Genomic DNA, 17,975 nt, shown 5'->3' on the forward strand with positions numbered 1-17,975 from the left:
GTGACATGCCTTTCTATTGACATTTTGCAGACCTGACCCTCTTGATGCCAGTTCTGGGGTCCAGTTTTCTCAACCAGTTCTCAAAAATGTGTTTAGCTAGATCTGATCTTAAATCCAACCTCCCTCTGAATCTTCTTGCTTAAAATTAATGTGGGGTATGTGACTAGGAACTTGGAAGTAAAGAAAGGGTTTCTCACTTTAGTGACTACAGTACTCCAAGTCTGCAGTTGCCTCTCCTCCAGATATCACCCTAGATAGCAACCACTGCTCTTCATGCATTTCAGTTTATATGAAAGGATTTTAGATCTGCATTAGGGATGACATCTCATGTTCATTGAGGAAAGGGGACTGGTGTTGGGAGTAGAATAGTCGCTATGTTGAGTAACTTAATGCTTACGAATTATTTTGCCCAGTGGATCATTAAAAGGTATATTCAGGCAATATATGCTTGATCTTACCTTATATTCCTTTGCCATTACTGCTGCAGTTATGATGCCACAATCATGTGCCCCTTTCAAGTTAATTTGAACACACTTTTTTGTTCTTGCTTTAGAATCTTGAATCAAGATTGAAGGTAATTTTACCAGATGACATTGGTGCAGCTTTGATGGATGGTGTAGTTCTGTGCCATTTAGCCAATCACATAAGACCACGTTCTGTTGGGAGTATCCACGTACCATCACCAGCAGTGGTAAGTAAATAAACATACAGTATCTAGTTGAATACTACAAGCAATGTTAAGCATGGACATTAGCATTTGATATGACATAATTCTTTCCTGTTTTGTAAATTAGTAACTCTGTTTCTGATTTGCTGAACTGTCAATATTTTTTCGCTATTGCAATGATGCCATTGAATAGTTTAGAAGAATGTAAAACGCATAGCTTATGTTTAATAATATATTATTAGTATGATGTCAGACCTGAGCAGGGGGGTTTCCATAGCTCTAAAAGGGGATTTTTGTATAGCACTGTGGAATGGTAGAATAGGTTCCACATTTGTGCCTTTGTCCAGAATGTCTGTGAAGTCACATTTCCTTTATCTCCCTTACTGGCGGGCTCAAGCCCAAACCATCAGCCACTTGGAATATAATTTTCCTGTATGCCACTCTAGGGTGGGCTTGGGGATCTCCTTGAGAGAAATCTATCTGAGGGGAGGTATGTAGGCCACTTACATTATATATATTATGATCAGCCAGTCTGCTCTTGTTAGCCTGAAACTCCTCAGGTTGTCGGGAGGAACCCATGAGTTCCAACCCGAAGGTGACCGGGTCATTGACCTCTTCGAAGATGTCTTGAAAACGGGACATAAAATCAGTTTTCAACTTAAGTGTGATCTGTGAAGTCGTGGGGTCTTCTATTGCTGACCGGTCCTTTGATATTGATGCTGATGGAGCCGGCGGGACATCGAAGAACATGGCAGCCAACAAAGTCAGTGGCAGCAATAGCTTTTGATTTTGTATCGAGGCATTCACCACTCCTGGGCCTTTAAGCACATGAGGAGGTTGGTGATCCAAATCTCTGCTAGCTTTTTTTGGGCGTGATGGGCTTGACTGACTTCTTTCCGAAGCAGAAGAGAACAGGCGGGCATGCTTTCTCAAATACCTGCATCATCCTGATGCAACACTCTTCCAATTTTTCTGCCGAAGTGATTTTTGAGGGAAAACTTACCTGTTCCGGTGAAGAGTTTGAGTATAATTGCCTCCTCCTTCTCTTCTTTTTGGATGACGAAGACAAGTGACGGGAGTCGCTCCTCGAGTGTGAACGTTTATGGTGTTCACTCTCCCTCTCTGGTGATTTTTTGTTTAAACTTTCTTTACTAATACATGGCAATACATTTCATATCACAGTACAGTGTATTTGGCATTGTAGGCGGTTGGTCCACTGGGACAAAAGTGGGATGCCTCAGGGAACATTGATTTGGGGAGACAATTTCGGGGGGGCACTCACGGAGGTGATCTTGTATGAGCATGTAACAAGTCTTAACAGGTGGATACATAAAGTAACTCAATCTGGGGTCTGGGATTGTATCGATAGTTGGTGACACGAGTAGGGGGTATGCCGTAGGAGGCCAAAATGTTTCTTGGTCGAAAGTCAGTCGGCTGCATTTACACCCAGTGTTCCTCCATGTTGTTGGCCCATACAATGTCTCTCAGCCAGTTGTCCTTTTTGGGGTCATTTGCACTTTTCCATCTTAGTAATATGCATCGTTTCGCAAGAAGAAGGCACAGTTTTACAAATCTACTCATGCTGACCATGGGAGTATCAAATATGTAGAACAGGCAGGACAGTGGGATGGGGTGAATCTCTCGACCCACGATTTCCGACGTAACAGTACATACTTCACCCCAGAACGGTTGTAATTTCGGGCAGTCCCACAACATGTGAAAGTGTTTGGCATCAGAAAAATTGAGGGCACGCCCCGGTCCCTTCATTTGAGAACAGGCGTAATCTGGCTGGTGTGTAGTGGAACCAGTTGTATCAACTGAAATTTAGAATTATATGAGACTGTATGTGTCTGTGCACACATGTTTGACCAGAAGTCGTCTGTGATGTCGATCTGCAGGTCAGCTGCCCATTTGGAGCGGGCATTATACTGTGGCGCAGCCAGGCGGTTTTGAACCAGACCACAATTGCCATTTGCAGTCAGGCCGTATTCTAGTAGTGTATCATCTACAAGCTCCACTGGGAAATCCACTCGCCTTTACATGCTTTGCGTAAGCCAGCATATTCTAACCATTGTGATGATGTGTGATGTGCGAGCATTGGAGTGTCGCTAGGCTGAATGAAATTTCCTTCTGGGTATAGGGTCCCTAGTGTATGGAATCTGTGTCGCGTCCAGATTGTGCGTGAACCCGGGTCTATTTGTAGCAGACATGGTACACAATCCCACAAGGGGAAGTTTCTATGGTATGGGCAGAGTGTGCCAACTATTTTCCATATTTTGCGCCAGGCGAGGGCAGTGGTGCTAGCGGGGTCAAATCCGCAGCTCAGCAAATCGAGAGGGGAAAATCATTGAGCGTAAATCTTTGTCACCTGCAAAGTGTTTCTCTAAGCATGTTTGAGGGGGAGGGGATTCCTCAGAATACATGAAATTTGCAAATTTTGCCTGTGCAGCTATCCAGTACAAGCTAAAGTCTGGAGCAGCAATCCCCGGTCCCCCCCCCCCCCTTGACGTATGGTTGCAACAGTGTGCTCCATTTCAGGCGCCATGCCCCAGAGTGTCACACGTATTTACATATATTGGTTTGTAATTCATGGAAGAATGTCCAGCCAGGCCACAACAGTATATTAAGGAATAAATAAATATAGCAGTTTAGGGAGCATGGTCATTTTAAGGAGTGCTATTTTGCCAGCAATCTTGATAGGGAAATTGGCCCATCTTCTGAGTTTTTCTTGCAGCAGTGTAGTGTACACAGCATAGGTGTGCTCGTATTGTTCAGGACAGTGCCTGGCAATGGCGATCCCCAAATAACGTATGGTCGAGGGAGCCCATGTCAATCCCTGTAGGTCAGGGGGTGGAACGGTGGGGCCTGTGAGGGGGAAGAGTTCTGATTTACTACAGTTAACTCTAAGGCCCGATATCTCACTGAAGTCTGAGACATCAGACATAATGGATTCTAGATGGATGGAGGGGTCCCTTTTATATATAGTAGTGTGTCGTCTGCATATAAAGAAATCATTTCAAGTTCCTTTGTTTTTCTGATCCCGAGGGTTTATATTTATGGTGTATTAGATCTGCAAAAGGTTTGATGATAATTGCAAATAGGGGTGATAGTGGGCATCCCTGTCGGGTGCCCCTTTCTATCGCAAAGGATGCGGACAGTGTCCCATTACTATTGAGCCTTGCGACCGGAGATGTGTATAGAAGACGTAGAGAGGCAAGAAACTCCAGACCAAACCCCATTTCGTTAACACAGCGCACATGAGCCTTCAGGATACCAAATAGAACTCATTTGGACGTCTGAAGCGGCCGATACCGTCTATTTGGGCCAATATATTAAAGAGGTGCTGTAGATTCAATGCCGTGGATCTCCCAGGGATGAACCCCGACTGGTCCGGGTGAATGATGTGTAACATGAACGGCATCAGTCGTGTGGCCATAATCTTAGCGAATATTTTAACATCTGTGTTGATTAGAGAAAGGGGTCTAGAGGAGCAGCACTGTTCAGCCACAGCCTATTGCGTTTAAGCAGGATTGTGATGACAGATTCGCACATAACGGTAGGTAGCGTCTGTGACTTAAGTGATTCATGCTATAGTAACAGTAAATGTGGGGCTAGGTGGGTCATCTATGGTTTGTAAAATATGGCATTGAGGCCATCAGTGCCAGTGGCTTTCCTAGATGGTAAGTGTTCAATAGCTTGGATGATATCAGTCAGAGAGATTGGTTGATCTGGAAGGGTTCTAGCATCATAGGAGAGTTAACTAAGTGGTAATGTGTCTAAGAACCGGTGAATGTCGTCTGACGTGCGTGCATTCGCATTAGCATAAATATCCTTGTAGAAATCGTCGAACACGTCGTTGACGGCTGGCGGAGTGTGTACCAGGTTACTTGAAGTGTCTGTAATTGCTGGGATACACTCGCTACTCTTTTCCTGCCCCGATATACGAGCGAGCAGTTTACCTGGCCTATCCACCTCACCGTATCTATGTGCTGCCATAGGGATACCGATGTACTTCACTTCTCATTCTGCTTGCGCTCTGAAGAAATACCTAGTCTCTCTTTAATTTGTGTGAATGTGACAGGGGGGGGTGTCGGGCCTCTCTCGTTCCTTTAGTCTGTTCTCGCTTTTCTCAATGTCTCTCTGTATCGTTTTGAGGACACTAAACTCGGTAGACATTGCTATCCCTCTTATGTAATCTTTGAAGTTTTCCCACAGTGTACTGACCTGTGCCACCGAGCCCACATTGATCTCAAAGAACATTTTTACGTGGTCATCTATAGTAAATACAAACGCCACATCCAGCAGCGCCTGTGGTTTAAAGCGCCAGTTTTTTCAGGGTCTAGAGAGCACGGATAGTGTCAGGTAGAGGCAGATAAGGGAGTGATCAGAGTAGGTTCTAGGAAGCATGTGGTTCTCCTTGACTCCTCCCACCAGAGATTAGCCAGATATTGATGCGGGAGGACGAGTCATGGACTGATGAGTAAAAGGAATCGATTGATCATTGCGATCCAATCGCTGACCAGGCTGAGGGAATGCATGCCCCCACTTATTGTGATGGCTGCTCGCGTTAATGTCCTCTGAGAGGATGTGGACCTATCTAGCAGGAGATCGAGGATAGTATTGAAATCTCCTCCCGACATTATGGGGACCAGCAGGTACTGAGCCAATTTATCAATGACTTCCATATAAAATTGAGGGTCGTCAATATTGGTACCATAAATATTCATTAGCAATATCTCTCGTCCCGCCAGAGCTCCATACACCATGACATACCTATCCAAAGGATCAATGTCCACATGTATGCGCTGGAATGGGAGGGACTTATGCATTAGATCATAACTCCTCTTGCCTGAGTCGAATATGACGTGTAGAATCAATTCTCCCCCCACCCTGACACTGTCTAGCAAATCCCTCTCAGGTCGTGGAAGGTGCACGTGTCTCTTGTAAATCTAAAATGTTGGCTTTGTGTCTGTCTGCATATAGATGTATCTTTAGCCTCTTGATTGGATTCCCAAGGCCCTGTATGTTCCAGCTAAGACACATCACGTCCCCCATCTCGGTGTCGACAACAATGATTCGTCCCCACCCATGTCTCCCCCTGCCCACTTTTCCAACACCAACTATCCTGCAGAGCCCACTACAACGCCAGCCGTTGGCCCAATGCTTGACATGTGTAATTTTACCCCTTTATCTTCCTGGTCCTGCCTGCATTTGCCACCGAACTTGGGAGATGAAACCCTTCCAATAACAAACCCAACAAAAAGGAAAAATTCCAAAATCCCAAACTTTGAGCACAACTTACATGCGGGACTGACATGCTAAGCAACCTGGGCGCTTTCTAAACTTAAACACATAGATAAAGGATATATGTTCACAACCTTCTTTCAAGTCAACATTCACCCATATAGGTGTCATTTTGCCGTGGGCCGCATTGCCGTGGTAGAGGGAAGACTATGCCTCCAATAAGTTAGATTGTAAAGAAACAGTGACCACGGGTCTCTAGGTGATCTCAACGACTTTGATGTTAAATGGGCCAATGACCATTTGGAGGCGCTCTTTTAAGGCTTTGGGCGCCATGGTTTCACATGAGCCGCATTCCATCACAATATGGTTGGTACCGAGGTACCACAGACAAATTCTGTGGGGGTCGGTCAACAACATTTTAGCATCGCAATCGCAACACTTTTTAAAACCCAAAAGTTTAGAAGTCGACATAGTCTAGTTTTATGAAGACATTCGCTTGAGCGCGTCAAAGGATTTCTCTGAGGCATGTTCCAGAAGAACGCACTGGGCATGTGAAAAAAAGGAACAGAGGTCATGGCACGCTGAGCACGCTATTTGTACTGGCGTCCACGTCACATCCGTTCACGAAGCCAATGACTCATGGATCCTCGATGCCAGGCTGTCACGTTTATTTTTCATGCTGACACATTTTAATTGCACTGGGTTTTGATGCATTTTTTGCCATATGTTGGTTTCGAATGTAGGATTGGGCCTTTGATCACCTTAACCCAAAGAAGGCCTACCACTTAAAGAGAAAGTGCATGTTTGTCCATAAAGCAAGTTTATTTTACAAACGGCCGGGAGGGGCTAGTTGACATGAAAGAGTCAAACTAACCAGAGTCTCCCTGAACCACACAAAGAAGACACATTTTATACAATTTGCAACAGTTAAAACTCTCCCATAGGTTTAGTTACAAAGTCAACCCCTACACATGATTGGTCAAGCCTATACAATGTAACCCTATTCCCTTCAGTTCCCACACGTCTCATTGGTTATATTCATATAAGCACCATCCTCTTTAAACTTATAATTACATGTTTCATATTTACACTACCCCCCTCTCTGGGGTCCTTCTTTATTTGGCCATTGCCCCATCTCCTAGTTACACAGTTTACACAACTTACAAACAGTTGCAATTATTACAGGTTCCATCTGGTTGGAAACCTTTACCACTACTTGTGATGCACACAGCCATTCTATAGAAATTCCATTGATGTTAAGGTGAGGGGAACAAACAAACTTCCTTTTGATCTATTGTTGCTGGTTTTATCAGCCAAACTTGCTGGTGTCCTTGTTTCATTCTAAACTATGCAATTTACCATTCCAACCCACATGGTCCCAACCCACACTTTGACTCAATTGAAAATCCATAATCTATTGGTGCATTTTCCCTGCAAGCAACCCTTGCATCCGCTTAAATATCTGGCCCTTAAACCCAGCCCTACCAGGTGGCTGAAATCCCTCATTTATTTATGCATTTATTTATTTATTGGGGCATTTATATAGCGCACCTAACCCAGAGTTATCTAGGCGCTTACTCTTAAGAATTTGATTGCAGGCATAGAATTCAACTTGTACAGTGCAAGGTGACAGAGGCAGGGTGCAATGCAGGAGGGAAGGTTACCCTCTTGTCTTACATTCTTATCATACAGTATCATGCAATATCATACAATATCTAACATTATTTATAAAGTTGGCACAGTTTACACAGGTTACACAGATCGCCGGACACTCTAGTTTGTTTCGAGATTTACAGGAGTTCCTTGTTTCTACATAAGGGCTCCTAGAGTTGTTAAGGCTACTGAGCTGGGGGGGGTCCTAGGCTCAATGCTGGTTAGATCTTATCTTGTTCGAACAGCAGAGTTTTAAGAGTTTTGCGGAAGGACCACAATGATGTGTCTGTTCTCAAAGAATGTGGCAGGGTATTCCAGAAGTTGGCAGCAATCACTGGGACGCTGGTGCCGCCAGCTTTCTGTCTCCTAAATTTTGGTGAAGTGATTAGGTTGGTGTATGAGGATTGTGACGGTCTATTAGATTGGGTTTTGGCAATTCGATTGCTGAGGTGTGCTGGGGCATTATTCGATAGGCATTTGTGAGTGAGCGAGATGATTTTGAATTTGATTCTGTTTCATACTGGGAGCCAGTGGATGTTGCGTCTTGTTGATGAGAGGTGTACATGTTTGGGTATGTCAAGTGCTGCTCTGATTGCATTGTTTTGCACGACTTGAAGTTTACTAATGTTTCTTGCATTAGAACCTGCAAAGAGCGAGTTACAATAGTCTACCCTAGAGAGGATCAGTGCTCTTGCCAGGGTAATGCAATTGTCCGGTGAGAGGAAGGGTCTGCTAGCTATAATTATTTTGGACGTATAAGCTGCAGAGGAGACAATAACATTGACCTGTCTTGTTAAGGTGAGTGTTGAGTTGATGTAGACATCTAATGTTTTTTATCTCTTTGGCAACGTTGATAGTGTTGCCGTCAATGTTGAATGATTTATATCGTTGTGATAGGTTATTTAGTTTAGTTTTGCTGCCTAGGATGAGTAATTTAGTTTTCTCATCATTGAGACATAACTCGTTTTGTGCCATCCAAGCTTGGATGGTGAGGTAGATTATATTGATGGTGTTTGAGTCTGTGTCGTAAGAGCCTGTGATGGGTAGGAGTATTTTGGTGTGATCAGCATAGTTGGTATACGTGACACCCAATTTGTCTAGTTTGTTGAAGATTTGTTTTGTGAAGGCATTATATAATGTGGGCGACACACAAGAGCCTTGTGGTATGCCGCAGGAGACTAGGACTAGGGTGGCTGTTCAGGAGACAGAAACAACCCTCCTAGTGCGATTGGAAAGAAACGATTCAATCCACTTCATAGCTTCAGGGGAGAATTGGGCTGCCATTGATAGATGACGACATAGGATTTTGTGGTTGACCAAATCAAAAGCTGCGGACAGGTCAAGCAGGAGGAGGATGCAAAGGTCCCCTTTGTCCTTAATCTGATCCATTTGTATTTTTAGATCCAGAAGTGCTGTTTCTGTTCCATGGCTTGGGCGGAAACTGGACTGTCTAAGGCCTAAGAGATTGTTAGATTCCAGAAACATTTGAATCTGAAGATGGGCTACACGGCCTAAGATTGTTAATGGAAATGGCACTGTGGTGATCGGTCAGAAAACTGGTTGGGCTCCAGCATTGTTTTTTTTTTTTATAGCAGCGGTAGAACCTGCGCTTCTTTTAGGTCGTCAGGTACTTTACAAGAGGCAAATGAACTGTTAAGTGAAGTGATGAAGGGGGCCAGCTCATAGGCGCAGTCTTTAATGAAGGTGGCAGGTCACATGTCACTTTTACATCTAGAGGGTTTAAGTCCTTTAATGTTTTTGATAGTTTCTGACAGAGGCGTTGCTAGGGGGGGGGCTAAGAGGGCTATAGCCCCTGGTCTTTTGGTTGTAGCCCAGGATAGAATCTCAGGAGCTACAGCCAAAAGACTAGCTAGCCCCAGTCCCAACAGTTCTGACATCAGCCTAGCCCCGGGTCTTTTCCAGACCTAGCAACTCCCCTGGTTTCTGATGTAGTCAGAGGTGCTGAGGCGAATTTGTGTGTGGTGTGCTGCCCTATGGTGGGGGCATCTGCTAGGGTCAGGTCGTGGTTAAGCATAGTTTTCTTGGTTTCAATTTTATTTTGAAGGAGCGTGATTTTTTCGGTCAAGGCGTTTTGAACGTTGGAGCACCACTGCTGGTCTTTGATACAATGGTCAAGGGTGGGGGTGGGCGATTCCAACTCACGAAGTATGGCAAAGTGTTCTCTAGAGCTAGATTGGGCATTTTCAACTGGTAATAAGAAACCCCTTCAGCTTTGAGGGTTGCTACCTTGTATCCATTGGCTAGGGCGTGGAAGTGGGCCTTATTTGCAATTGACAGTTTTTTTCCAGTTACATTCAGCTGACCTTTTGGCTGCACGTAGGGTTTGTAGGTCTGTTGTGAACCAGGAATTATGATGTGCTATTGGTTTTGCTTTCCTTACGTTTAGTGGGGCTACTTTGTCAATAGTTGCTAGGATCGTTTTGTTTTAGAGGGTAACTAGTGATGTGGGATCTGAGTGGGGATGGGGAATGTTAGTTATTGGGAGCAGGATGGGTAGCATATTGTCTCTGTTGATGTTTGTTTTTCTGACATCTTCATGGGAGTGCCAATGTGAGGAGAATAGGTTTGGCCAGTTTGGTATTTATAGCAGTGAAGAAGAGGATAGTGTTGAGGTCCGACCATGGACAGGAAGTGTTGGCTAAAATGTCAGTGACACAGTTGAGGTCGGCAAGCCAATCCAGAGTGTGTCCTGTTTCATGGGTTGGGAGTTAGATGCGATGTGTGAAGCCTTGGTCTACCATTGAGTTAGCAAAGAGATGTGCTTGAGAGTTGAGGGGGTCGTTCAGGCCTAGGTTAAAGTAACCTAGAATGATTATTTTAGAGTGTGGTTTTGTATTGGTGGCTTAGAGTGTAGTGATGTCTTCTTCAAAGGAGGATGTAGGGCCTCGGGGTTGGTAAACGATGTGGAGGGTAACGGTACAGGTGTGCTTGAGGGCCAGTTTCAGAGTAATTACTTCACCTGATGTGAAGTTGTGTTCTGCAGATATCCTTAGATCAAAGGTGTTTTAGCAAGGAGGGCTACTCCTCCTCTAGCGGTGGATCTATCTTTCCTATAGATAGTGTAGCCTTCTGGGATGGATAGGCAGATGTCCGGTCCCGAGACTGCATGGAGCCATGTTTCTGTGATGGTGAGGATGTCTAAATGGTTAGTTATAATGAGTGCTGTAATGTCTAAGGCGTGGGCTGGGAGCAATCTGGCGTTAATAAGAGCTCCTTTCAAGTGTAGCACAGTATCAGTGCAGTTGGTATCCTTGATGTTGCATATTGGAGTTTTCAATTCATTTTGCTTGTCGTTGAGCTGTGAAGCTTGGACTAATGGAGTTTCAGTGGCCTTAGAAGTATTGCAATGAGTTCCCTGCTGGCGGTTTGAGGAGGAGGGTGTTGGATATCTATGAATGGGAGATTGCTTCCTGTTGCTAGTGGGTAGGGTACATGGTAATGCCATTTTGAAGTGTGGGTGAGTGTGTGATGCTAATCGTTTTTTCCTCAACGTGGTAGTGCATGGGGTTGTGAGTGGGATGGATGGTATGCAAAGGTGGTCAGGGGAGGTCCTCCCCAGGGAATGCAGTGTCTTTGGTAGGAAATGAGTTGGAAGGGTTTTGTGTGGATTAGGGCGTGTAGTGGCCATTTGCAGTCTGTGTCGACTATGGTGAGGGGCAGGGCTGCCTAACTGGGTTGTGCTCATCTTCCTGGTTTTGGGCTAGGGCAGATATACTGTGTTGGGGTCTATAGATTGGATTCGCTAGGGCTCTTTGTGTGGGCTCAGTGTTTGGATATGGGCACCATGTCAAGGCATACGGCGCACAGGTCTGGCAGAAAATAGATTCAAATCATATGCGCAAACCAGGTAAGGGGTGCAGTATCAGATGGCAGGCATCCGGTAAGGGCACACAATCAGAGCACAGGCACAAATCAGGTAAATGGCGCCGTATCAGATGGCAAGCATCAGGTAAGATAAGACAATCAGAGCATAGGCACAATCAGGTAAAGGGCGCAAGATTAAATCACAAGCCCAAATCAGGCACATGACACTATGGGCCTCATCACAAGTTCGGCTGTAATGCGGCGGTTTTCCTGTCGAAAGTAAATAGCGCTAACGCAAAGCCCACGGGCAGATAATCCGCCAGATCACGAGTTTTCATGCACGCTCACAGGGACATGGCGGTAGCGCAAATAGCGCGCAACGGGTAGAACCCGTAAATCCGGCGCACTGTGCGCTACCGCCACATTGCGCTAATATCGCGCGGGAAACGCATCACCGCCAGAAAGTGAAACAAAGCGGCAGCCATCTTGGAAATCACAATCCGTCGGATATCACAGCCCCTGGAAGCCATCCACCCCATTGAACACCAAATCATGTCACAGGAGCACACTAGGGGCAAGTCTGCCCTGGACAGGGTGAGAAAGCCCAAATTTAGCGGCCAGGAGCTGGCTGTACTGGTGGAGGAGGCTGAGATCCATCACGAAGAGCTGCAGCAGCGCAAAACCAGTGGCCAGCGCAGAGCACAGATTTGGCGCAACATCAGCCAAACGGTCACTGCAGTGGGGCGCGTGCCCCGGGATGGGGAGGATTGCCGCAAGCGCCTCAATGACCTGCATGTGAGAGTCCGGGGCATCCTCTCACAGCACAGGAGTGCAAGCAGGGGCACTGGAGGAGGGCCACCCCCACCCCCACCCGAACTCTCACCTTGGGAGGAGAAGATGAGTGCCCTGATTGACATTGGCACCATCGAGGGAATTGGTGGAGCGAGGCAGGCACTGGCATTGATCCAACTGCAGGTGAGTCCCACCCCAAATGCATGCAACTTAAAGTACCACAAATACAGACCATGAGTGAATGAATGTGAAGAAATGCCTGTGAGGCACTGCAGACACCCATAAGCGGCAGGGAATAGACATCCATAGCCATGGGACAGCTACGTAGAGTGTGAGTGTGCAAGAATACACCCACAGGACCCTGAGCGCAGTGCACCCCAACCCCGCATGTAATCTTGTCACACAAACATTCCCATGCAGTGTACCTCCACACTCACAACAAGCACCACATGGCGACTGAACAAAATGCAAGTTGAATGCATGATTGATACTGTCTTCAATCCCACTTGATGGCATGAACTGCATGATACTAATGTAGGTTGCCTTGAACTCAAACCACACCCTATGTACCGCACAGGCACACAGCAAACCCCACGGGATGAAGATGATGGGGTGGAGGCCACACCATCACGGCGCCCGAGGCAGCGAGCCTCCACCAGCATCACCACCCCACAAAGGGGCCGCATGGAAGGGAACCGACGCAGGCCACCTCCCACTCCACCACAATGCAGCCCTACCAGACCGCTGCAGCACCCACATGCCCGCAGCGATTCCACGGCCAGCTCCCCCCAAGCCACCAGACATAGCCCCGATGCAGAGGGACTCACCTGTGGATCGGAGCCCGACGTGGAAGTGACACCTCCACGTGCGCATCAGGCAGGTCGTCTGCATTCACCCGGAAGCAGTGACGCTGAAGGGATGGTCACACCACAGGGGACCCCAGGGCCAGGTACACGGCAAGCACAAACCCCACATGTGCATGTGCGTGGTGTCCGCACACCACAGCCAGACGAGGACACGCCATCATATGGCAGCCCTGAAGACCAGCACTCAGAGCCCAGCAGCCCAATCCCACCCGGCAACATGTCCCCATGCAGCCAACCTCCCCCAACAGCACACAAGTGGCAGGCCGGCACCTGCCACACCAGGGGTACCCTTCATCACGGGGGCAGCAGTGATGGGCCGACTGGACAGGATCGAGGCCAAACAGGCCAAAGTTGAATCTATGGCCAAGGTGCACAGCCGGCACATCAAGGATATCAGTGCATCCATACGCCATGGATGCAAGTACATAGCGCGTGACAATGCACGCACACGCAGAGTGGTAGAACAATGCACCGCAGTCCTGAAAGGGTTTGGACAAAGGGTGAGGGAGTTGTGGGAGGAAGTGTCAGCACTTGCTGAGCAGACAAGGGAGGGGAACAACCTTCTCCGACAGCACATGCAGGCAACCGGGTCAGTCCCTTCAACCTCCATCACACCCACGGAGGGATCCCTTGAGCCGTCTCCTAGGTGCCATTCAATGCGCCACCTGAGGTCACACACACCAGAGGGGCCTGGTCAAGGAAAGCGTCCACGACCATCCTAGTCGGACATGGCATCGTTGTGGGTGCCCTGATAACAAACATGCATGTACCTGCACTGTTGTGGGGAGTACACTGGGGGGAGCGGGGATTGTGGGCTGGGTGTTCACTGGGGGGGAGAGGGGATTGTTACACTGAGAATAAATCACCTTTCAAAAACCACAAAGCATGGACAGTAGTGATTGTGAAAAAGTGCTATTTAATGTGAAAGTGACATTTGTTAAATGTAGCTGTCACCCGTTTAAAAAAAAAAATCAATCCCTGTCTGGCCAACCTCCCCTCCCTCAGCCCAACCCTTTGTGCACGTGCAACACCTTCCGACACGTCATGACCTTCACTCCCATCTTCAGGTGGCTGCACATGAGTATCAGGGGGCAGTGGCACATTCCTGCAACAGCAGATATTGTGCAGCATGGTACATGTCAGTACAATTTTTCCAACTTTTTCGGGTGCATAAATCAGTGCCCCTCCCGTACGGTCTAGGCACCGGAAGCGTGCCTTCAGCAGTCCAAATGCCCTCTCCATGCAGATCCGTGTACAAGCATGGGCAAGGTTGTATGCCCTCTCCGCCGCAGTGTGTGGATGACGCACAGGGGTCATGAGCCATGTGTGCTGGGGATATCCAGAATCGCCTGCAGGGGAGAGAAAGCAGGTTTGGGGACAAGATAAGTTCAGTGGGTGTACAGGGCTCAGTCATCAGTGTCATATTGCCATACTTGTCATTTGGTCAATAACATTGTGGAGTGTGTTGTGCTACGAGCAGCATTGAATCAATGAGGTACTCACAACTTGGTACGCCTCTGTTTCAGTATGTGATAGTACTCATTCACTTGTCACTGGGTAAAGGGGCCCTTCCATCTGCTTGTGCATGCGAGAAGTGGCTACCTCGTGTCATTGCCATTCCCTTTGGCTGCAGTTGCATCTCCTGGTTGTCACTATTCTGTACTGTTCTCCATGCATTTCATTGGCCATTCAGGGGACAGGGTTTGTGGGATGTACATTGCCATTACTCAGGCTACTTATGTGTGGTGCATTTGTGGATGTGGAGACTTTTGTGTTACATTTGCATGACTGTCGGGTGGGTAGGGTGGGATGTCTGTACTGTGTCAGTGTTGGAAGGCATAGTGCTACTCACACAGGAGGCTTTGTGGTGGTAGGCCTTCCATATGTCACTGTACTGCCACATGTCTTTTACATCCTGAATGGGTGTCTTCTGCTGTGTTGGACATGTCCAAGGTTTCACGTGCAAGGTGCTTGATTGGAAATGCTGCACTGATGGTGCTGCCTGTTGACATTCAGGGATTTCATTGTGTGTGACCAGCCCCATCAGTTGTGGATTCACATGCATTATGGTATACATTGTTATTCACCCAGCAGCCATGTGTTTTGGCCTCAGTGTTTTTCCATGTATGCTGGCAGGGTACTGTTGCGCAGGACCATGCAGTCATGGGTAGATCCTAGGTAGCGGGCACAGCAGTGGCTGAAGGTGAGGACAGGCCCACATGCCATCTGCACATTCAGGGAATGGTACTGTTTCCGGTTTCTGTAGGCTGCCTCATGTGCATGGGGTGGTATGAGTGCTACATGTGTGCAGTCCAGGGCCACTATTACATTCGGGACTTGGGCAATGGCATGGAATTGACCCTTCAGTTGGTTCACCTGTGCCTGTGTGGCTGGCAATGCGATGTGCTCATTCACATTATTCAACAATCATGGCACTGAATGTGGACTGGGCCATGCCATGCATCATGGCAACGGTGTGTTGGTAGCTGCCAGTCCCGAGAAATTGTAGCACAGACACGAGCTTCACTAGGGGAGGTACTGCTGTGCTGATGGCTATGCGGCTGCCGATGTCAGCCTGGATTGTGTCCAGCAACTGGGTGATGGTTGCCCTGTCCAGCCGATATTCAGTCAGCAACTGGCCATCAGTCAGGGCCCAGGGTGTTGGCCTGACCCTGGGGATGGCTGGCCGCCTTGCTGGTGCTGCTCTCCTCCTCCTTCTCCTCATCCCCACCACCCCCTGCACTCCCAGGGTCTGGCCTGGTTGGCAGGCCTCTGTAGCTCCAGGCGAAGCAGGTAGAAGTCCACATCAAGGGTCCCGGCTCCAAATGACACCCTGGTGTTTGGAAGTGTTTGTTGTGCATGGGTGGGTCCTTTGTAGGCCTCTGATTTGCATTGGTTTCACCTGGGCCCTTATTGCTGTCTCCTCCCTGCTCCTACTGGTGGAATGGTGTAGGGGAGTTTGTTGTGCATGGGTGGGTCCTTTGTGGGCCTCTGATTTGCATTGCTTTCACCTGGGCCCTTATTGCTTTGGCCTGTGTTCTTTTACCTCCAGCATTTTGCTGGGGGTATTTTCGGCGGATTGTCCGCCGCTTTTCTGGCGCTAATTGCGCCTAAGCCAGACTCATGATTGCAATGTTTTGCGCGAATGGTTACTGGCGCTTTTACAGCCGACGCTTGTACAGCCGGCTGTACTTGCGCTGGTTGTAATGGCGCCGGCGGTATTTGGACTCGTGATCCGACGGACCCTTAAAATCGGCGCTGATAGCATTACCGCCGATTTTGAGGGTTACCGCCAAACTCGTGATGAGGCCCTATATCTAAGGATAGATTGCACACATTGAGCATGGGCACAGTATCAGCAGGGAGCCAAACATAGTATGCTTGGTGCATAAGTACAGTAACAGTGTGGCCATTATGGGGCAAATGATGATGCATTTGTATAGTTGCAATATTATAACAGTTTGTTGCGCAGTATCTAGGGCACGGCAGTGGTGCAAGATGGCATGCCAATCTGCAAGTGTTCTGAACGATGATGGGCAGTGTTAATACTGAGGTGCAGTATATGAAAAGTGTTTTGGAGAGTTGATTCACATATTACTTTTCCGCGGCTGTGGCAGGCAGTTAGCAGGACAGTATGAAGTCACTGCGCACGGGACATAGAATGGAGAGCTCCCAAGTGTCGGTACCAATCGGGGGATTACACCTCGGTAGGCAGTCAGAGTTGCCCGTGTACAGAGGGGACATAGACAGAGTTACACCAGATGTGTGGTCGCTGTGTTGGTGAGGTAGAGATAGAGCAGCTTAGTCGGTGCCTTGTGAAGTGTTGTCTGCCATTAAGACATTAATGGGTCTAAGGGCAAAGGATAAGCATAGAGGAGGAACAGAGTGAACCTTACTTGTATTTTGATCCTAATGCGTTGAGATGGCTGTGTCCAGTGCTCCGGTCGCCACAGACAGGGGCCTTGAGCGTGGGCCTTAGGAGGGGGCCGGCGTTTGCCTGTCAGCTCCCAGATTGGCCTGTAAGAACCAGGAACCAGCCAATCAGTGCAGCCTCATGCTGCAGTGAGGAAAACGCTCTGATGCGGGTGCCGAAGCTGGTGCGGCATCCATTTCTGAGATATTTTATTGCTACAAATGTCATTCATTCAATAACAGGCTCCCATGTAATTATAGCAGCAGGTCATAAAAAAGGGTAAGTCGAAACTGACCACGGCTGCTACTTCCTCTCAGCCTACAATTTTGAAAAAACTGTTTCTTGGCCAGTCAAAGTTTCACCTCGCAGATCCAAGCTTCAGTAATTCACATAATCTCACTACAATGAGGGGGTACACGGCACACAGAATCATCTATTCATAATATCCACCACATCTCCCAACTATCCCAAAAAGGTTCCTGTGTATGTATGTTCTCCTTGCCTCTCATTAAGGCTGAGTGACACTCCATGCATTCATATTGTATCTATAGAATGTCGACAAAGTTGCCATTATATTAGTGCGCACGTGCAAATCTAAAAATGTATCATTTTACACAAATAACCCTAAAGTTTACTTTTATCCCATTAACTACACTATGTTTGTGCCAATTTGCAACATTGCCATCACCCCAGCCCCAATATGGCGTGCACAATTCAAACTTCTCTTTACCCGTTGGATCTTTGTGAACTACCCCAACATTCCCCCTTTAGTGAATACATTAGCTGACAAACTAATTTCCAATTCACCTTCTCGTGGGAATGAAACCTCACAGCCGTCTCTCATACTGGTCCCACCATGACCATGTGCCTCCGCTGGACAATCCCAATTCGCCCTTCCACTAGTTGCGCAATCTACCAACCGTTTCACACATTCACCCCAACCTAGTGAGGGACACAAGACCACCCATGCATTTACTTCAGAATCAGTTTGAGTACCCATGTGAGATGAAATGGC

At 47.4% G+C, this 17,975-nt stretch overlaps 1 protein-coding gene across 2 annotated transcripts in view; it reads left to right on the forward strand.

The window, feature by feature from the left end:
* Nucleotides 1-17,975, forward strand: part of LRCH2 (leucine rich repeats and calponin homology domain containing 2) — a 2,196,342-nt gene that overhangs the window by 1,950,289 nt on the left and 228,078 nt on the right. For both annotated transcript variants that reach the window (XM_069612877.1, XM_069612878.1), the window contains one exon: nucleotides 554-691. In XM_069612877.1, the coding sequence (XP_069468978.1) occupies nucleotides 554-691 (138 nt within the window). The remainder of the gene's footprint in view (nucleotides 1-553; nucleotides 692-17,975) is intronic.

This window comes from Ambystoma mexicanum, chromosome 5p (genome assembly GCF_040938575.1).
Source record: "Ambystoma mexicanum isolate Mex_15411 chromosome 5p, UKY_AmexF1_1, whole genome shotgun sequence".
NCBI lineage: Eukaryota > Metazoa > Chordata > Amphibia > Caudata > Ambystomatidae > Ambystoma > Ambystoma mexicanum.